At 44.3% G+C, this 22,876-nt stretch overlaps 1 protein-coding gene across 3 annotated transcripts in view; it reads right to left on the reverse strand.

Moving 5' to 3' along the window:
* npas3 (neuronal PAS domain protein 3) overlaps positions 1-22,876 on the reverse strand; it is a 1,485,068-nt gene that overhangs the window by 26,145 nt on the left and 1,436,047 nt on the right. For all 3 annotated transcript variants that reach the window (XM_086003382.1, XM_086003381.1, XM_086003383.1), the window contains exons 8-9: positions 3,340-3,533; positions 2,720-2,826 (exon numbers count right to left, since the gene is read on the reverse strand). In XM_086003382.1, the coding sequence (XP_085859508.1) occupies positions 2,720-2,826; positions 3,340-3,533 (301 nt within the window). The remainder of the gene's footprint in view (positions 1-2,719; positions 2,827-3,339; positions 3,534-22,876) is intronic.

A 22,876-nucleotide genomic window follows, 5' to 3' on the forward strand; every position in this document is an offset into this window, starting at 1 on the left:
ATTTTTAATTATTGCTGAAGCACTTCCACCATCTGGATCCATTCAAATATTTCTGTGCAAATTTCAGACCCATTTGTAAATAATTTTGGTCAGGTATTTAACAGGTTTTTTTTCATTTTCTTTTCTTCCCCTTATTTTAGGGCCCCCAGTGCCTTGGCCCTCTCATTAGCCAAGATGGTAGACTGGTGACCTGCTTTTAGGCGCTGACAGTGCCATTTCCATCCAGTTCATTCTCCTTGCTTCCTGTGTGCAAGTTTCTAGCCTTTGTGCAGCACCTCTCCACAATGGTATGAATAAGATCAGGAACTCACAGTGTATTGAGTCTTGGGCCTAAACTCCGACTCACCATTCTGCACACAAAGTGCTGGAATCTGGTATCAACCTCAAATGCACACCAAAACTTAAATATTTGTGCACTGCTATTGTTAAAGCCTGACCCCGAAATGCTGCTGGCTTTATTTTAGTAGAAAGAGGCTGGTTTCTGTCTGGCAGACCCAACTTGGTGAGTTTCCACGGGGCAGTTTGTGGACCTGTATAAATAGGGATATCTCAAAGAGCAGATATATTTAAGGATCTTTCCTTAAATGAACCAACCATGGCTAACCAAGGAAGTTAAGGATGGTATCAAATTGAAAGAAAAGGCATACAATGTTGCAAAGATTAGTGATAGGCCAGAAGATTGGGAAAATTTTAGAAACCAGCAAAGGATGACTAAAAAAAAATAAAGAGGGAGAAAATAGCTTATGAGAGTAAACTAGCAAGAAATATAAAAAAACTGACAGTAAGAGCTTCTACAAGTATATAAAAAGGAAGAGAGTAGCTAAGGTAAACAGTGATCCCTTAGAGGATGAGACTGGGGAAATAATAATGGGAAACAAGGAAATGGCAGAGGCATTCAACAAATATTTTGTATCTGTCTTCACAGTAGAGGACACTAAAAACATCCCAGTAATAGTAGAAAATCAAGGGGCAAAAGGGAGGGACGAACTTAAAACAATGACTATCACTAGAGAAAAAGTGCTAGGTAAACTTATGCGTCTAAAGGCTGACAAGTCCCCATGACCATATGGCCTGCATCCTAGGGTCTTAAAAGAAGTGGCTACAGAGATAGTGGATGCATTGGTTGTAAACTTCCAAAATTCCCTTGACTCTGGAAAAGTCCCAGCAGATTGGAAAACTGCAAACACCTTTATTCAAAAAAGGGAGACAGAAAGCAGGAAACTATAGGCCAGTTAGCCTAACATCTGTCATTGGCAAAATGCTCGAATCCATTATTAAGGAAGTAGTAGCAGGGAATTTAGAAAATCAAAATACAATCAAACAGAGACAGCATGGTTTTATGAAAGGGAAATCGTGTTTGACAAATTTATTAGAGTTCTTTGAGGAGGTAACAAGCAGGGTGGATAAAGGGGAACCAGGTAGTGTACTTGGATTTCCAAAAGGCATTTGACAAGGTGCCACATAAATGGTTACTGCATAAAATAAGAGCTCATGGTGTTGGGGGTAATATATTAGCATGGATAGAGGATTGGCTAACTAACAGAAAACAGAGTGTTGGGTTAAATGGGTCATTTTCAGGATGGCAATCTATAACTAGTGGGGTGCCATAGGGATCAGTGCTGGGACCTCAACTATTTTCAATCTATATTAATTAATTGGATGAAGGGACCGAGTGTACTGTTGCCAAATTTGCTGATGATACAAAGATAGGTGGGAAAGCAAATTGTGAGGAGAACATAAAGAGTCTGCAAAGGGATATAGATAGGTTACGTAAGTAGGCAAGAATTTGGCAGATGGAGTACAATGTGGGAAAATGTGAAGTTATCCACTTTGGTAGGAAGAATAGAAAAGAAAAATATTATTTAAATAAAGACTACAGAATGCGGTAATAGAGGGATTTGGGTGTCCTCATACATGAAACACAAGTTAACATGCAGGTGCAGCAAGTAATTAGGAAGGCAAATGGGATGTTGGCCTTTGTTGCAAGGGGGATAGAGTATAAAAGTAGGGAAGTCTTGCTACAACTGTACAAGGCGCTGGTGAGACCAAACCTAGAGGACTGCGTACACTTTTGGTCCTCTTATTTAAGGAGGGATATACTTGTATTGGAGACAGTTCACAGAAGGTTCACTAGGTTGATTCCTGGGATGAAGGGGTTGTCTTATGAGGAAAGGTTGAGCAGGTTGGGCCTATACTCATTGGAGTTTAGAAGAATGAGAGGTGATCTTATTGAAACATATAAGATTCTGAGGGGGTTGGACAGGGTAGATGCTGAGAGGATGTTTCCCCTTGTGGGGGACTCTAGACATGGGGGCATAATCTCAGAATAATGGGTCGCCCATTTAAGACGGAGATGAGGAGGAATTTTTTCTCTCAGAGGGTTGTGAATCTTTGGAATTCTTTACCCCAGAGAGCTGTGAAGGCTGAGTCATTAAATATATTCAAGGCTGGGATTGACAGATTTTTGAGCAACAGGGGAGTCCAGGATTATGGGGAACAGGCAGGAAAGTGGAGTTGAGGCCAAAATTGGATCAGCCATGATCTCATTAAATGGTGTAGCAGGCTCGAGGGGCCGAATGGCCTGCTCCTGCTCCTATTTCTTATGTTCTTACAAACAATCTGCGGGGAATACTTTGCACTGAAAGCAATTCTCCCTATAGCGACATTCTTCTATGAAGCTTATTTTGCAGTATACTCCTGTAGTTCACCATATACTCACAATCCAAGTGGCTGTGCCTGATCCCTTCTACATCCTCAGCATGAATGAAGTAATAGCATCTTTTACCCACAATATCTACAGGAGTTAGATCCATGTAGTCGCTAATCCTACAGGATACAGAAGCATAAATGAATCAACATTAAACATCATAAGAATGGTTCCTTAAGGAATAAATGAAAATAACTTGAAAATACAGTCTTGTAAAATGGTCTATTTACAACTATATCTTATTTATGAATTAGACACTGACTTGTAATTGCAAAAAATACTTATAATTGCAAAAATAGGCAATGGATAGAGAACTGTGGTGATGCAATGTGTTAAACCAGTGAAATGAGCACAAAATAATTGGTTTGATCCCCCAAACTGCTGTTTTCCCTATTTGAGCCCAGTTGTGTGGGGGAGGCACCAAGTGGGGTCAGGCAATTTCCTGCAGGATAGAGGGGAAAACATCAGGTGGCCAGCCAGGAGTGGCATTGACTGTGGTCTGCCTGCACTCTGGAAATGTGTGGCTTTGGCTGGATCATCAAGGAAAAGAAATGAGAAAAAGAAAGCTACATATCCTCATTAAAAAAAATGACAGAAACATATAAAATACAGATAAATGAAAGACTACTTACCGGTTTTCACAGTAAACAATATTGAGGTCCATATTTACTCTGGTGACAAACATTTGACAGTCAATCCTGACTTCATTAATAGTTGGAGGAGGCAAAGCATGAGCCACAACTACTAGACCGATGATTTGAGTCGGCAGCACACGTCCATGAGAAAGAGAAACTCTCAACCGTAATCGTCCAGTTATATGAATAACCTGAAACACAATAACAATATCACAATGAGATGTAAATGTTAGCAGTCTACCAGCTCATCAATGCTCAAGAGTGTGGTCACTTTAAATGCAATACTTGGTGAAAACAGTTTATTCCTTTCAACAAATCTGATTTGAAAATTTATCCCCTTGAATTTTTGAATTGCTAACAGAATAAAAGGACACAACAGTAATGACTAGGGCATTGATATCAATAATTCTAGAAACGGCTGTAATAGATTTACATAACGTAAGATTGAGAAAAAACATTTGGGGGAGAAATTCATTATAGCCCCATTTGGGGTGCTAACTTCTATAAGTTGAAAAAATTACAGGCGCTAATGTTTCTCAACTTTCAAAAAATTCGGTTTTGCACTCCAGGAAGGAAGTGGAGCGCTTGATTTAGCGCTCCACTTACTTCCTGGAGTGCAACAGGCAGCTGGCAGGGTGGTAGGTGAGCAGCGCTACACAATGGGCCGTGCAGTGTTGCCATATTGGAAGGCTCCTTCCCTCCCTTAAAGGGAAGGGAAAACAACTTACCTGGTCCCCGACGGCAGCCGCAATCCGGCCCGATCAGCCCGATGCACTGCAGCAGAGTGCTGGGCTGATCGATGGCTGGGGAAAAAAGGGGAAAAAAACAGAAAACGAGCATTTGATTATTTTTTTCCCTACCTCGGCCACCTCGCCTTTAGATATTGTCCCCGAAGCGCCCGGCCTCCTGATGAATGCCTCCTGCAGCTGCCGGTGTTGTCGTCCGGCGATGCTGCAGGGGGCAAAACCGAAGTTCGGGTCTGGTGCACAACCGGGGCGATGATCATGGCGATGACATCACGGTCTCCGGGCGAAGTGATCGGGGCGCAACCCCATACTACCATCCGCCGAATTTAGCGGGAGGCGATATTCTTGCTGCACCTGAGCGGTAAGTGGTTAGCGCCCCGTTATTGCCCCCCAGAGGCGATAAGGGGAGGTGCAAAAGTACCCAATTTCTCCCCCTTAGGGGCCAATGGCTATGGACTGGTGGCTGACTGCTGAACACTTGCGGCTAGATGGCAGTGGATTGGCTGTTGGTGTTTTCAGATTGGCTACTGTGGTTTGGCTGGTTGCTGATGGTAGATGGGTAACTTCTAGCAGCTGGACCCTGGTTATGGAAGGAAGGTATCTGATGGCTGACTGCTTTGTTTGCTGCCTGGCTTCTGGTGGCTGGCTGGCATCTGGTGACTGAATGCTGGCGAGAGATGGCTGTGGTTTGGCTGGGTGCTGGTGGAGGGTGGGTGATTTCTAAAGTTGATGGCGGGTTATGGACCAATGGCGTCTAATGACGGGCTGCCTGGCTGCTAGTGGTAGATGGCTGTGGTTAGTCTGGTGGCTGCAGGCTGACTGTGGATTGGTGGGTTATCTAGCCTTCTTGGTCTGTATGGCTTAGCTACTCGCCAGAAAAAAAACACTGACTCATTTAATTGCATAGTTATAATTACATGAAGTGATATACCCATCATATTATATTTATGTACATATAAGAGAAAAACCTCCAAAATGCTAGGAAAATGTTTTCAATAATTTGCGTTTATATCAACAACAACAACTACTTGTATTTATATAGCGCCTTTAATGTAGTAAAATGTCCCAAGGCGCTTCACAGGAGTATTATAAGACAAAAAATTTGACACTGGGCCACATAACGAGAAATTAGGGCAGATGACCAAAAGCTTGGTCAAAGAAGTAGGCTTTAAGGAGCGTCTTCAAGGAGGAAAGAGAGGTAGAGAGGCGGAGAGGTTTAGGCAGGGAATTCCAGAGCTTAGGGCCTAGGCAACAGAAGGCAGGGCCACCAATGGTTGAACAATTATAATCAGGGATGCTCAAGAGGGCAGAATTAGAGGAGGATAGATATCTCGGGGGGGTTGTGGGGCAGAAGGAGATTACTGAGATAGAGAGGGGCGAGGCCATGGAGGGATTTGAAAACAAGGATGAGAATTTTGAAATCGAGGTGCTCCTTAACCGGGAGCCAATGTAGGTCAGCGAGCACAGGGGAGATGGGTGAACGGGACTTGGTGCGAGTTAGGACATGGGCAGCTGAGTTTTGGATCACCTCAAGTTTACGTAGGGTAAAATGTGGGAGGCCAGCCAGGAGTGCGTTGGAATAGTCAAGTCTAGAGGTAACAAAGGCATGGATGAAGGCTTCAGCAGCGGATTAGCTGAAGCAAGGGCGGAGACGGGCGATGTCACGGAAGTGGAAATATGCGGTCTTAGTTATGTCGCTAATGTGTGGTCGGAAGCTCATTTCAGGGTCAAATATGACACCAAGGTTTTACAACTGCAACTATCCATCTTGTAACTTTCATGGCTGACACTGAGTTCACCACAGTCATGATGTGTTCCCACGCTTGTTTCCTTGTTTGGGGCATTGGAGACTTTTACGGTCTGGTCTCTAAATGTTACTTTCTGATGTTGTTCTGCCATTGCTCACAACAATTGCACTCTCCACAGTGACATCAACAGAGATTTTAGCATTTGTAACAGTAAAGTGTCTCATTTAGTCGTTTGAGAAGGTGATAAAGAAAAAAAGGAAGGTTTAGTGCAACATCATGTGTCCAATATGTCCTAAGTGCTTTACAACCAATGAGTTACTTTTTGTAATACAATCATTGCTATCTCGACAAATGTGACAGTCAGTTGGTCTACGGCAAGCTCCCACAAACAGTAAACGAATGAATGACCAGATAATCAGTCTTTGATACTGTTGGTTGAGAGAGAGATGTTGCCAGGATACTGGGAGAACTCTATGGTCTACTTTGAATAGTGGCATTGAATCATTTATGTTCACCTGAACAGGCAGACGAGGCCTCAACTTAACGTTTCATCTGAAAGATGGTGTCACCTTTTGGGATTTTTTGACCATTTTTCTGTAGAAAGAACTTTGAAATGGGTTATATTTAGGTTTTGGGTTTTAAAGGTAAGTGGGTTCACACAGGTGTAGAATTCTCCTCACAACCATATGCTGCTGTCACTGAGACTAAAGGAGTTTCTACATTAATAAGCCTAGCACTGATGGTGTGTTTACACAATGACTGGGGACAATAGCTATTTGATTCATGGGGCCCAATTTTGTGGATTGTGTAGGAAATGGTCGGATTCCCTGAATGTGGGGTTCTGACCCGAAAAAAAATGGGTCAGCCAGCTGCACGCAATTTTCCCTCAAGTGGTCAATTAATTTCCAGCATGTGGACAGCCTTGCTAATTGTCCATTTCTAGTCAGAAAGCCCCACAGTATGATGTCATCATTCGTGGTGCTTTCAAGGTCCACAGCAAGCATTGCTTCCTCTGTTGGCTTCCAAACGAACCATACAGGATGGCAGAGGAGCCTGCAGCAGCTGTGGCCAGTGCCAGACTCCGAGCTGCCTCCAAATTCGACGAAGCTTCACTGCAGGCATTATTGGATGGGGTTAGGGCCCACAGGGAGGTCCTCTTCCCTAGGTCAGGCAGGAAGAGGCCTCCCACTGAGACCAAGGCTGCATGGATGCAGGTATCAGCAGATGTCAACTCGAATGTGCATGTAACCTTGGCATCACATCTCTAACTCCTTCCTCTACTCCCCCACAGGACCATCCAGAGCCCCCGTCCCCACTGTGGAGGAGGAAGAGGCTGTGCAGCCAGACTCCTCAGAGGAAGCTCCAACCTCTGAGGGCACAGCGTCAGCAGAAGTAAGCGCACCCAGCACCAGCGCAGACACTCACACCTCAGGGGGACCTTCGGGACATAGAGTAGTATTGTCACCTGGCGTTTCACAGCTCACAAGTGAGCCTCAGCAGATTCTGGAGACAGGGACAGCAGTGGAGAGTCCTCGTTGGAGGGCGCAGGACTCTGCCAGCTCAGCTCAGCTGCGCTGCATGTCGACCCTCTGCCTCTGAGTCCATCCGCAAGAGAAGAGGTGATGGATCTCCATACACAGATGCAGGAGTCTCTGGCAGGTTTTGTCTCCGGCAGGTTTTGTCTCCAGGGTCGCTGCGAGTGTGGAGCGAATGGAGGAGTCCATAGCGACCATGAGCAGAGCCTTTGGGGAGTCATTGGCGCATGAACGCATCACCATGGAAAGGTTGGCAACCTCCATGGAGGAGATAACTCGCCAGGGTACGGAAAACATGGTGAGTGCTCATAAGAGAATGACATCTCTTGAGGAGTGTTGGCCATCTATTGAACAGAGAAACCAGACCTTCATGGAAGTCCTTCTGAGTAGGACTGCCAGTGCAGATACGGGTCCCCATGGCCCCCTAAAGCGCAGCAAGGTGCTCTCAAGCCACTTCCAAGCGCTGGCCCCTTCTGGCCTGTGCAGCTTCAGGTGAGTGAGCAGCAGCCTGGTGCTCATCCTGCTGTTCCTGGTTCTGCTGCTGCCGCCTCTGCTGCTGGAGATCCTCTAATGGCAAGAAGGGAAGGAAAAAAGGCGTCCCGTGCTTCTGGTAGATGCCTCCGCTGAGGAAGCGCTGAGTGAGGGTGGCGAGAGGGGCTTCCCAGGAGATCACATTGGAGAAGTGTGTGAGGCTCCAACCTTCCACAGCTGTGCCTAAGCCTTGAAGAAGTAGCCCCAAGCCTGCAACAACAAGGTCCTTCAACATACAAATGCTCTCCGATTAAATCGCAGCTTTCCCAAATGACCTGCAGCTGAGAGCAAGCAAGCCGGCAAGCTTCACGCCAGGTTTCATCAGCGGGGTTCCCCGCAGGCGTGTTTAGCATGGGGAACCCTTGAAAATCGCAAGAGCCCCTTAAAATGGCATTAAACATGCCAATAATTGGTGATTAGGGTCCCGATGGCCAGTCCCGCCAGCGGCGGGCGGGACTGATTCGGGTCACAGAGAAACGGCGGTCCGAAAGTCGGACGGGGCGGGGAATCAGGCGGGGGGGCGGGCGCGACCCCCTATTTCTGCGATTTTCGGCCCCCGCCCGCCCGACGGCTGGCAGAAAATCGGGGCCATTATCTTGTCTCAGGCTTGCTACAAACATCCACACCTAACATCGTTTGGATGACATATTAGTTTGAGGCTAGCATGGAGTGTCTGCAGGAATTTATTCTTGTAGGGGGAGGTAGACTGTTTTATTGACAGATCTACTGACAAATCACTGAATGGGAAGGAAGTAGGAGGGACAGCCCACTTACTTCCTGTGGTCACAGAGATGAAACAAAGAGAAAAGCCCATGTTTAAGGCCAGTCAGTCAGTTAAGTCTGGGATGGGAGCCCAGCCTACTAAAAGAAAACTTTATTTTCTTAAGTCTGAGCTGGTCATAGCTGGAAGGTTGACGAGGAAAAGTTAAATTAGCCCACTAACATAGGATAGTGGCGCAAAAGCAAAACACTGCGGATGCTGGAAATCTGAAATAAAAACAGAAAATGCTGGAAATACTAGCAGGTTAGGTAGCATCTGTGGAGGGAGAAACAGAGTTAATGTTTCAGGTCAATGCCCTTTCGTCAGAACCGTATATGCACACGCACACACAAACATATATACTGCATGTATATATTGTATATAGGATAGTGGCATGTGGGTTTGGGCTTGTGGGGGTTAATAATGATCCGAACTTTCATATTTGAGATATAAACAGGGAAACATTTGTGATTAGGACAAAATATTGCTCAATCATATTCCAAATTAGCCCAATTTTAGAAATCCACTTCCGGGAAAGAAATATGTATGTGTGTGCATGTGCATGTCCAGATATAGAGAGGGGTGCAAGTATGTACATGTGTGCATATGTTTTTTTTATTCGTTCATGGGATGTGGGCGTCGCTGGCAAGGTCAGCACTTATTGCCCATCCCTAGTTACCCTTGAGAAGGTGGTGGTGAGCCGCCTTACTGAACCGCTGCAGTCCGTGTGGTGAAGGTACTCCCACAGTGCTGTTAGGGAGGAAGTTCCAGGATTCTGACCCAGTGACGCTGAAGGAACGGCGATATACTTCCAAGTTAGGATGGTGTGTGACTTGGAGGGAAACTTGGAGGGGATGGTGTTCCCATGCACCTGCTGCCCTTGTCCTTCTAGGTGGTAGAGGTCGCGGGTTTGGGAGGTGCTGCCGAAGAAGCCTTGGCGAGTTGCTGCAGTGCATCTTGTAGATGGTACACACTGCAGCCACGGTACGCCGGTGGTGGAGGGAGTGAATGTTTACGGTGGTGGATGGGGTGCCAATCAAGCGGGCTGCTTTGTCCTGGATGGTGTCAAGCTTCTTGAATGTTATTGGAGCTGCACTCATGCAGGCAAGTGGAGAGTATTCCATCACACTCTTGACTTGTGCCTTATAGATGGTGGAAAGGCTTTGGGGAGTCAGGTGAGACACTCGCCGCAGAATACCCAGCCTCTGACCTGCTTTTGTTGCCATAGTATTTATGTGGCTGGTCCAGTTAAGTTTCTGGTCAATGGTGATCCCCAGAATGTTGATGGTGGGGGATTCAGCAATGGTAATGCTGTTGAATGTCAAGGGGCGGTGGTTAGACGCTCGCTTTTTGGAGATAGTCATTGCCTGGCACTTGTGTGACGCGAATGTTACCTGCCACTTATTAGCCCAAGCCTGAATGTCATCCAGGTCTTGCTGCATGCAGGCATGGACTATGGTATATGGGGGTGAATGTGGGAGAGTGTTTCATGGTTGAGTGTTAATATGTATATACATGGGAAAGTGAGTGTGAATGCATGTGTGTGTATATGTGTGTGGATGTATGTTTGTGCGCGTACATGAGTGCACAGAGATATACTGGAGTGTGCTAGTCATTGCCGCATCATACTTTTGATGGGTAGCCTGTCGTTATGTGCCTCCTATTGACTAGTATTTGTTGCCTTTATTCCTGCAGGCTGGGCTATATTTCTGCCCTTGTTCTGGGATTTGAGACTTTTAAGGGAAACAGAAATGTTAACTGCCAACTTGAGATTCTGCTGGAAAATTGAGAGACAAGAGCTGTCTGATATTTTGTTTTGAAAACTTAATTTAGGGAGAGCAGAGTTTTTTTTTAAAGTCTTTATCCACTCACCACAAACAGCCATTCACTGAAGTGAGATCATCAGCATTATTGCAGTTTCTTGAGCTCTCTGCTTCAAGTGTAGTGCTATTTAAAGACAGTTCTAAGAGCCTCTACAAAATCCCATTAAAGACTCTTGTACAGATTTTGGAGGACCACTATTCCCAGCTATTGTGAAGAGTCTGAATCAGAAATACAACTATAGACTGAGTGTGCTACTACAAAAAATATCTGTACATAAGATTGATTGTGATTAATTTGTGAAGAAAAAGCAGTGCATTGGCTACCTGAATAGCTAAGAGCTGCATTTTGTAAAGTTCAGCATTAGCAAACTAGCTGGTAGCATTTCAGACTCACACTGAGGCTGTAAATTTTATTCCATCTCTAACTTTGGCTTCGAAAATCAACATTTCAAAAAATGATTGGAAATTAAAATTCCATGTAGAATTTGTCTAAGAATACTTTTTGAAGTCATTTGCACAAAGAGTAGTTTTGTATGCATTACTTCAGGAGTGCCCTTGGCAAAAACATCACAAGTGGTAGAAAAACTTTAATATGACCAACCAACTAAATATAAACTGACATCAGGAACCCTACTGAGGCAATACATAGTAAAAAAAAAGAATATCTCAATTTAATGCAAGCCTACATACAAAGGGATCAATTTTTATAATTCATGGTTCAGCACACAATATCATCCTCCTCAGAGTGAATATTGAGTAGACATACATAAGAAATAAGAATTATCAATTCCTAGGAATTCTCAGGAGTGCTCTTGATATGCGATACAGCCAACATAATGACTGAAAATGTACATCAGTGCATTAAATAAGATCAAGTTGAGAACAAGTTACAAAGGCAGGCGTAAGCTAGTAAAGGAATCTCTTTGATATGAACCCTTGAGTAAAATGCTTGTGTAAGCATTTACCCAGGATAATCTTATTTCATCTCACATGTGTGCAAGTATATGCCTTAGGGTCACTTTTTAAAATGTCAAACCCAGAATGCATTTTTCTCTTAGGGTCAAAGTCAGAAGCATGACTGAACAATGTTTCAGGTGCACTGTGGCATCACCCTCGTGTTGCAACAGCACCTTTGCATAAAAGGTAGAAAAACCTTCAGTGGCCTTCATTGTCTCATCAAAACACTATCAGCTTATCAGAAAAAGAAATACTCACAGAGATCCCAGTATTAATCGAGAAGCTGCCGTACATTTGAAAAATGACAGCATAAAATAACTGCAGCACTTTTCATAACAGAGCCTTTTTTAAGCCAACGAAAGAAACCGAGAGTGCTGCATACAATGTTATACATGCAGCTTAATTTTGAAACAAGTCTAGCCTAAGGTATAACAATGGATTATTGTCTCAATTACCAGTTTGCAGGTAACCTCATATACCTATGCTATTGTTCGAATTAACTCCAGTCATGAAGCTATTTGAAGAGTTGCTTGCCTTATAGAATAATGTCAGCATGTCATGCCCTCATACACACAAAAAAATGTTTCCTATTATAACGAGACAGCTGTTGGTGAGCTAATGAAAGCTTCAGACAGTTAATGGGTCTTTTAACTATTGCCACTGGACTAGAACACTTCAAGTGCTTACACGCAAATGAATTAAGCAAACAGATGTTTAAAAAGAAAGCAGTGTGGAGTCAATGATACAATATTCTTAAATCTGAAATATAATGGATGTTATATTTCTTATAAAAAAAACTGTAGAACAATTCACATGAAAATGTTGGAATATGTCAGACACCATGCCTGGAATTTTAATTTGGAGGTGGGTAGGGAGTGGGGGGTGCTGGAAAGTGGTCGGGAAACCTGGGAGAACATAACGGCAGGGCCTGATTAGCATTTAGAACCACTATTTCCCGCCCGCAGCCAGCCAGATGGAGAGGCTGGCTAGCTGTTGGGCAGGTAGGCACCAGGCCACAGAGAGAAGGAGGGGTGGGATCGGGGGCAGGGGAGATTGGAGGCTGGAGGGTGATTGGGAGCCAGAGAGGGGAGGTCGGAAGGTGACTGGGGGCTTTGGGGGGGGGGGGGGGGGGCGGGGGGGGGAAGTCAGAAGGCCAGCTGGGGCCTCAGAGATCGGAGGGGTGATCGGAGGCCGGAGAGGGGGGTCGGAGTGCAGAAGGGGGGTCACAGGCCGGAGGGGGGTTCGGGGGGGGCGGGGTCGGTGGCCGGAGGAGGGGTCAGCAGCCAGAGTTCGAGGATCTTTTTAGGCCACAAAGTGTTAAGATGTAAGTTGATACCTCCACTTCCTCACATGGGCATGTTGTCCTTTATGTACTATATATATGTAGCCAAATCATAAAGCTATTCTTTATAAACACATTCACGATTTTGCTACACACATACTACACAGAGGACATCTTTCTCTTGGGGAGTTCCTGATCTTACATGTTGTTCGGGGGGTGGGGGGTGGGTTCGCTATTGCACACGGAGGAATAGAAAATTGAAGGAAGGCCTCACATATCATCTTGTAGTGACGTAGTGAGGGGAAATGTGGAAAATATATTAAAGGTATAAACAAAATAAAACAAACATTTTGAAACTACTTCCCCACTATTATCACCAAGGTCCTGAAGCCCAATTCCTTGTAGGACAACTAATTGCATCCGTTATTAGAATGTCATTGATGTTAAACAATAATGGCCCTTAGGTAACATTATTTTTGATAACATCTGTCAAGATCAGGCGTGATTATGTAAATTTATTTATGCAAAAATGTTCGGGAAATGGACCCTGGTGAACAAACCTGGGCTATGTTTGGGAGAAGTGTTGTAGAGTACAGGATTCTTCCCAAAATGCGATTGTCTGGGGTTGTGCTTCCACAAAGAAAAACACAACACAACAATCACCTAGCAAAGAGGTCAAATATACTTCTGCTGCTTATTTGTTTAGGAAAAATACCCTATAAAAGCTTTATTAAAAATAAATGAGTTGTATGATGTAAGTGGCATTTAAATATTTTCATGTTTTTATGGCTGACATCATTGTTCATAACACTATTCTCCTGAACCTGCTTTTATTTAATGACTGAAAAGCATCTGATGAATGCTAATGCCATTTTGAAAACACATTTCTTCTTGCGCAGAGTATATGACTGCAAATTTACACAGAATAATTTCTTTCTTCTACAATCCCAGATGTAATACAACTTTTCCAATCTCATGTTTATCTTTCGTAAGCTTGGCAATGAAATAGTGATTAGCTTCCATGCAATTTGTAATTGTCAATTAACTTTGCACTTGCACCAGATTGCAAGGTTAGTGAATTGAAGCGTGGTAGATGTAGTGTGATTGATCTGTGATTAAAAAAGTACATAATCTATCCTTATGTGAGCTTCAGCTCAAATGCAAGCTGGATGACTATGCTTACAGAAAATATAAAGGCCACCATAGTTAGTCAGCTGAGAAATTAAAGACAGGGACACCATAAAAGAGTGAGACCATATATACTTATTAAGCACCAGAGTATAAATGGCAAAAGGTCTGACACAGGGTAATAAATCTGTGCCACAAAGATTTAATGGCTGAACTAAAGTTTCTTTTGCATGCTAATACTCAGCTATGTGAGTCTGTAGGGACTGTTTGCACCTGGTCAGATTATTACATTCAAGCCTTGAATCGGAGCCAGTCGAATTGCACTGTTTTGTTGATATACCTGATGTGAAACCGATCCATCAGCAATCAAGCTAGTGCCATGCTTATATTGCTGAATTGTAAAGAGAGCAGTTTTTAATTTTTGCTCAGGTCTCAGGTGCTATAGAAACCAGCATATTTATATTGCAGGCTAGATTCCACTGTGGTTGTAATATTAGAACAACTGTGCATTTGCAAGCCTGCATGTATGGCAGCCAGCAAGTGCAAAACATAAAGGAGCCAAATATCATCAGCCCTTCCAGTGCACTCCTGCTGTAACTCTGGTGGGAGTGTGGTGGAAGGGTCAGAATATAAGTCAAGACCTGGGTACACCAGTGCCAGCAGATCCTGCTGGGTTTTGTAAGATGCAGAAAGGGCGTGACCAGGGCCTGATTATGTTGGGTGTCCCCGTAAACTCCACCTGCCAGAGGTTGGCACATCTTCAGTAGCTGGTATATCTAGTGGGAAGAGGCATATCGGCCTCATCAATGGTAGTTGTGGGCCCACTTTTAGGGTCCAGGCTCAGAAAATTGTGCTCAATTCCTGAAGATTTAAAGTTAGCAACATTTTGTTTAATGTGGCTCCCTTATAAAAGTGGGGGGCGGGGGGGGGGGACGGTTGGGGTTTCTGGTATCTGAATCTTACTGTTTCCAAAAAGCAGGCTCTTGACACTCACCCCAGCCTGAGTATCCTGGTGCAGGCAGGTGCCTAAGTCATGCACCTAGTGGTGCAGGTGCTCGCCATTGGAATGGTAATTCGGGAACTTCTCCCTGATCATGGGTCAATAGCGGAGATTTCCAGCAGGCACGATACCAGACTAAGTGCTGGGATTTTTGCCTCAAAAATTTAAATATGTTTTCCTAAAACAAGGGTAAATTGTGAAACACGCAGCCAATCAAACACAAGATGTTCCAACCTCTGTGCTGCTTTAACTATATTTTTCCTTCAGTTAACCTCGACCACTCTGTTATTATAAGTTCACAGGATATAGAAATTAATTATTCACCTGAATCTACAAGCTGTTGTAATTTGGGGTTTTATAAAATAATTTTCTCTCTTTCAATGGTTTCACAGGCCTTTTCAGAAGCCGACCTTCTCCACTTTGATCTGGACCCATCTTCTTTTGATAGCTTGCCTTTTATAGAGTTGGACCATACTCACTTCGTAATGGCAGATATTAAACTCAGATCAGGATTTATAGGCTGAAAGAATTATTCGCCTGGAATTCCCACAGGGGTTCTCCTGATCTACTACCATAACTTTGGTGGAAGATAAGCAGAACCCCTGCAGAAATGGCGTAAACAGCTAATTACTGTTTATAATATTTCTCCTGGGGTTCTGCTGAAGTAACAGTAGTAGATCAGGAGAACCGCTGTGGAAATTCCAGGCGAACATGTTTATTTACAATTTAATTAGAGATTTGAAGCCAAAACTGAGAATACAATTTAAAACATAAATACAATGAGTAAAGTCTGTAATGGGTTAGTTACTCTTCAGAATAAACATCTTTATCTATAACCAGAAGGTCTCTGAATGGCAAGCTTAACTTATTTATGTCCTCTCATACAACTTTGAATGACAATGTACCTTATCCTGCAAGTGTGGGTCCAACACTAGCCCCATATGAAACAGTCACTAAAATTTTGGAAGAACTTCTGAATTGATATATATTACAGTTTTTAACTTAATAACTTTTAGAACCAACTGTTTGGCAAAATCTCTGTCACTGCCTTTCCGAGGCCACATCAAAGAATGATCAATGCTTCCTAATTAGCATTGGAGTTAGATGTTTCCCCAAACAAGGGGACAAAAATGTTGGCCTGGATTTTGTGGTCAGCAGCAAAGTGACGACAGTGTTCACCGCTGACCTCCAAGAAAGCTGCCCACAAACTTTTAGCGAGCTCTGTGGCATCGATTTCACCTTTCCTGATGTTAATTTAATTCTGGTGCCATCTGTAGGAGATTTCTGGTGTCCTGCAACAGCGATGTCATCAAGCAGACTAAGCAGCCAATCACACTGAAGAATTCTCACAGACAGCAAATCAGGAAGTAACAAACAGGTTTTATCATTCACTTTTTATAATTTTACTGAAAGCAAAATAAAGATTGGGACATACACATGGGATTCATGGTGGAAGCTGAAATATCACAAACTTTAAAAATAAAATAAAAATAATTTTTTATTATTTTAAAAATCTATGTAATTTTTATTATGGAATAGAGAAAATGACATTCCACAAATATAAAGTTCGTTTTTCAGGGCCAGAGAGATTGTTCAGCAGTAATTATGACTTGGTACGCCATTAAAACTCAGTGACACCTCATTCAACAAGGCTTAACTTTTTCAAGGGTTTTTACAGTGAGAATAGTGCATAAAAAGTGGAAGTTCACATCAATTCAGTGAATTCTAATTGATTTCCAGCTGCAAGGACTGCAACAGTGCACCTTGTGGAGCAGCAGGGTATCACTGACAGCAACTTCCAGATTTCCGTGTTTAACTGCGCATGTGCATACTCCAGAAGTTGCCTTCAGTTTTACAGAGTAATGACGGGCAAAGCTGAGAGTTTCGCTATCATTACAACTGCAAATTCTGGGCCATTACATTCAAAATAACAACTGTTACATACAATAGTTTGAATATATACATATGTAATTGGGCAACGAGATAAAATTCACAGTATTTCATCAAGAAGGCCCATTTTTGTCTGCAAAGATTACCTAATGTGCGTGTTTTATAGAACAAAGTGGGTCAGATATCTAGGCTATAACCAAACATTGACAATGGATCCATAATGAGCTCATTCGGGTTACAGAAGATTCCTTTTAGTTACACTGATATGGCCTCAGCAACTTAAGTCAGCGAACCAAGCTGATCCAGGTTCAACAGAAGCCATGTATTTTGAAAAAATTAAAATATGAAACAAGATAAAATTCAAAATCCTTGTTTTGTTCTAGCACATGCCTATAAAGCATGGAAAATCATCTAACACACTTTGTGTCACACGTAGAAAGTGTCTGTCACACCTGAAAGTGACTATGGGCAAAAATACCATATTGGTAAAAGAGTAACAAATCACTGCTAATAGAACAATGCTGATTTCCTCAAATCTGACTAATCTGATAGGAAAACAATGAATAAAAAGCAAGCAGCAAAACAGTTTCCAATCAACAGCCAGTAAGCAACATAAAACATTGTTCAAATTGCTTTCAGCAGCCATATTGGTTTCTCACTGAACCTAGCATATGATAATAACAATTATAGTGTAACATGTAAAAAAAATAAATAAATGGAATCAAAAAATTAAGCTTATATAGTATCGCTGCTGCTTTGCAAATCTTCCAATGTGCCCTCCACAGGCCTGCACCTCACCTTCTGCTCCATTCCCAGAGCTTACATCATATACTGCTGTTTTGTTGGGTACCACTAGGAACTGTAGCTAGTTATTGGGGATCGCCTATAAAAACCAAAGAGAGCATGTTATCATGCTGCAAGATACCCTTTCAAACAGAGGTCACTTAGCAAATAATGTATGCTATACTCGTGTGCTGGAATGCATGCGTGTGAGTGAGTGCGTGAGTGGGTGCACGGGTGCGTGAGTGGGTGAACGGGTGCGTGAGTGGGTTAATTGGTATCATGTGAGTGGGTGATCGGGTGCGTGAGTGGGTGAACAGGTGCGTGAGTGGGTGAACGGGTATCATGTGAGTGGGTGAACAGGTGCGTGAGTGGGTGAACGGGTGCGTGACTGGGTGAACGGGTATCATGTGAGTGGGTGATCGGGTGCGTGAGTGGGTGAACGGGTGCGTGAGTGGGTGAACGGGTGCATGAGTGGGTGAATGGGTGCGTGAGTGGGTGCATGAGTGGGTGAACGGGTGCGTGAGTGGGTGAACGGGGTGCGTGAGTGGGTGAACGGGGTGCGTGAGTGGGTGAACGGGTGCGTGACTGGGTGAATGGGTATCATGTGAGTGGGTGATCGGGTGCGTGAGTGGGTGAACGGGTGCGTGAGTGGGTGAACGGGTGCGTGAGTGGGTGAATGGGTGCGTGAGTGGGTGCGTGAGTGGGTGAACGGGGTGCGTGAGTGGGTGAACGGAGTGCGTGAGTGGGTGAACGGGTGCGTGAGTGGGTGAACGGGTGCGTGAGTGGGTGAACGGGTACGTGAGTGGGTGAACGGGTGCGTGAGTGGGTGAACGGGTGCGTGAGTGGGTGAACGGGTGCGTGAGTGGGTGCATGAGTGGGTGAACGGGTGCGTGAGTGGGTGAACGGGGTGCGTGAGTGGGTGAACGGGTGCGTGAGTGGGTGAACGGGTGCGTGAGTGGGTGAACGGGTGCGTGAGTGGGTGAACAAGTGCGTGAGTGGGTGAACGGGTGCGAGTGGGTGAACGGGTACGTGAGTGGGTGAACGGGTACGTGAGTGGGTGAACAAGTGCGTGAGTGGGTGAACGGGTGCGTGAGTGGGTGAACGAGTGCGTCGGTGGGTGCATGAGTGGGTGAATGGGTGCGTGAGTGGGTGAACGGGGTGCGTGAGTGGGTGAACGGGTGCGTGAGTGGGTGAACGGGGTGCGTGAGTGGGTGAACGGGTGCGTGAGTGGGTGAACGGGTGCGTGAGTGGGTGAACGGGGTGCGTGAGTGGGTAAACGGGTGCGTGAGTGGGTGAACGGGTACGTGAGTGGGTGAACAAGTGCGTGAGTGGGTGAACGAGTGCGTGAGTGGGTGAACGGGGTGCGTGAGTGGGTGAACGAGTGCGTCGGTGGGTGCGAGTGGGTGAACGGGTGCGTGAGTGGGTGAACGGGGTGCGTGAGTGGGTGAACGGGTGCGTGAGTGGGTGAACGGGTGCGTGAGTGGGTGAACGGGTGCGTGAGTGGGTGAACGGGTGCGAGTGGGTGAACGGGTACGTGAGTGGGTGAACGGGTACGTGAGTGGGTGAACGGGTGCGTGAGTGGGTGAACGAGTGCGTGAGTGGGTGAACGGGTGCGAGTGGGTGAACGGGTACGTGAGTGGGTGAACGGGTGCGTGAGTGGGTGAACAAGTGCGTGAGTGGGTGAACGGGTGCGTGAGTGGGTGAACGAGTGCGTCGGTGGGTGAACGGGGTGCGTGAGTGGGTGAACGGGTACGTGAGTGGGTGAACAAGTGCGTCGGTGGGTGAACGAGTGCATGGATGGCTGAATGAGTGTGTGAGTGGCTGAATGAGTGTGTCAGTGGGTGAATGTATGGGTGGGTGACTAAGTCAGTGTGTGGGTGACCGGAGGAAGAGAAGTGAAGGAAACGATAGGCTTTGGGGAGAGCTCCAACTTCATCTTGGCCCGCTTCCTCTAATTTCTGATGTTATAGGACATAGGCCTGTTGAAAAGGTCTAAAATTCAGGCCTTTCCTCCATTTCAGGTTTGCTGCTCCCTATTATTTAATGCTTTGGCCTGAAAATAGAGAAGTAATGTTGGCAAAGCAGGTAAAGAATGAGAGCGGAGTATCCACCCTGTATCCCAGCTTGTCTGTGAGTAAATAAACATGCATCATGCAGGTTGGTTGTGTTGTAAGGTTGCTTTGTGAGCTCACCCTTCAAAATGTTAATACAACATCAGTTCCAGTTTGAAGTGGCAGTAATAACATATGCCCTGCTGCTATATGGGAATGATGTGAAGCTTTGAAAGATCTGTATTGTGAGTGTTTAGCATGCAGCCTGAGTCATGGTTTAACAGGGTGAGAGGAAACTCATTGTGGTGTCCATAATTTTCCCATGTACTTAGTATAATGAAATACAGCCGGCTGTACCTTAGCAGGCTTCCATAGGTGTTTAACTTTTTCTGCATCTATTCCCACATCCGTAGGTTGTTGGACACAACAGTGATTCTGTCCTCCAGCGCGAGCCAAGATTTATTTCATTTAGTTATGTATTAATAAAAAAGATGTTATTTCACTATATAAGTAAAGGGTCATGATATTTGCCAGAGAACTCAGCAACTATTTAATGGAACTGGTAGAACCCTTTCAGGACTGAATACTTGACCCAGTTTTCCAAATATAATTTTCTGCAAATTTATTTTGCTTCATCTAAACCGAAACAAAGAAACGGTGCAGAGCTGTTCAAAGTGTATGAATGTGGCACTTTAATGTAACATATTAACGCCCTGCTAATGCCTAATTTCAGGAAGTAGGAAGTGAGCTGGAAAAGCAGCCATGAGCCATTGTGCTGACTTCCTGGTGTCATCTGCCGCTTCCAGAATGTTCCACTGGAAGTGACAATGGATGTTGAATACGCTCAGCCGCATTAGCGTGGGCATATTGAAATGACAAATCTGACATATTTCCCATCATTAATCTCTAGTAAAGCTGGGTGACAGGAGCGTTGTGTCATTGCTGGTGTCCATCGCCATTAAGGCTGCGGGAGTGTTAAAAATGAAAAGGCTGCCCTGTCAAGTGCACTCGATTGCACCAGACAAAGAATTTTTAAAAATATAATTTAAAAATGTTAAACTTTTTTTTGTGAAACTATGCTACACAGCAGCAGATTCTGCAGCAGGCCATTTCCCTCTCATAACCCTAGGTGGGTGACCTGGCAGTAGCAGAAATACCACTGGGAGACTGACAAAAAAAATTAGATGAGCCTGACCCCAAAGATCTGCTAGGAACAACACTCAGGGAAATAGGCAGGCACAAAGCCTGCCCCTGCCCCACTCCCGCCCCTGCCCCACTCCCTCCACTGCCCCGCCCCACCCTGCCACCAATCCGGCAGAGTTCCTGGCAGATCAGAAAATGCAGCCCACTGGAGCTGCATTGATTTCAAGCCTGTGATTTCCCATCTAACAAGTTCCTGATCTTGACCTTGCTCATCAGTGGAAAGAATTGACTGCAATAATCCTCCTGCCTGCCCTCAGGACTGGGGAATTTTCCATGTGTGGGGGACCTCAATCAAGGGGGAGAAAATAACATTTGAGAGAAGAAAAATGTGTTTATTCAGCTTTCATAAAATAAACTGCTACTGTTTGACAAACTAGGCACTTCTGTGTAACTATTAGTTGTTCGTGTCATAAGCCACTTTTCACATCAATAATTTTTATGCTGATAGTTGTACTGTTTGATGCAATGGTAATACACCATTTTTCTAATCAAGAGGTCACTTGCAGCTAACACAAAAATCATACACACACTTCTACAGTATTCATCTCTGCATGGCACACTGTTCAACGCTGAATAGATCATTGCTAGAATGTGTGATGTAAGAGCCAGAAATTCTGCAGATTATTCCAAGGTGTGCAGTATAGCATGTGTCTCATTAGAGTGTCAGTGGGACTTATGTTAGCATCATAATTTAGCCCAGTAAGGCACTGAGCTGGGGTTGGTGTCTGAGTTTTTCCATTTGCAATCTTGTTTAATGTCTAATATTTTTGTGAATCATAAAGCTACAATAACAGGGATGAAATAAGAGCTGAAAATAAGTTTAGGACTCATTAGATTTAGTACTTTGTATGGAAAATAAAAATAAATAGGCCTAGAGTTTCTGCTCGCTTGCACTAGTTTTTTCGGCGCAATTCCCCCGATATCGGCGCAAAAGATCGCAGAATTCTAAGCGCACATTGTGTTCAGCGCAACTCGAGTTTCTGGGATCTTTTGCGCTAGTTTTAAAAACATCATGCTAGAAGCAGGCCTCACCCACATACTGGTTACCTTCCCAGATCGAATTAATCACCATTGCGAGTTTCCGCTACTTGCGCTCATTTGCAGGCCTTTGAGGAGGCTCCAAAAATTAAGCCGGATCTTTTGGGCGCACAAACACTAATTTTGAAAGATTTTGAATTAAATTTGTTTTATAATTTACCAGGGAACTGACTACTTTACCTCAAACTAACTTGAAAATAGATTTGTATATTTTTTAAAAGTCATTTTCAGTCATTTAAAATCGGGTTACTCACAGGTGATGGATTGACACTATGATTTAAAATGCTTATTTTTTTATCATAAAACCATTTTCAGCTGTATTAATCAAACTTTACCAAGTTACCACTCTTCAATATATAAAGGAATATTTTTTTAAGCAAATGAAAGCAGAGATGATACATACTGAAGCAACAGTGCGCCAGTGGTGCTGGGAGATGTGTGGATATTTTCACTGAAATTCCTGGGGCTGGAGAAGGCGTAAGTTGTAGTTACGGCTGGGAGGCATCCATAAAAAATGGGCATCCAGGGTTGCCATGGGCTGTGGTGTATGCTGAAATGCATTTAATCCTATAAGATTTACCACTGTATATGCAAGATGGTTTTACAGCCTTCTAGTTGATTTTTGTTCCTTTTTGCCCTGTCAGCACTTGATTGTTTAAGAGGCTTTATACCAAGTACTTGACACTCAAAATAAGTGGGGGGTTTTAAAAACATTATTGGCCCATGGGACTCCTCATTATTTATGTATTTTGGATGAAACGACAGAGATGGCAGTCAGGTCAGGCTACACCAGAGGCCACCTGTACCAAACCTGTGGTACCCTCACACCCACATTTACAGGTACAGGTACACCAATGTGGATTTATCAGAGGTGCTCATCCTGCAGATGCTCCAAATCTCCAGGGAAGCAGTGACAGAACTGTGCCATCTGTAGCATACATGTACCATGGGTTTGGCTCTGCTAGTTGCAGTAACACTCAACTTGTGCCATAGCAAAATACTGCGGATGACTGGAAGTCTGAAATAACAACAGAAAATGCTGTAAAAACTCAGCAGGCC

The sequence above is a fragment of the Somniosus microcephalus genome, chromosome 12 (genome assembly GCF_052327205.1).
Source record: "Somniosus microcephalus isolate GS21.2 chromosome 12, FLI_Smic_1.0, whole genome shotgun sequence".
NCBI classification, from domain to species: domain Eukaryota; kingdom Metazoa; phylum Chordata; class Chondrichthyes; order Squaliformes; family Somniosidae; genus Somniosus; species Somniosus microcephalus.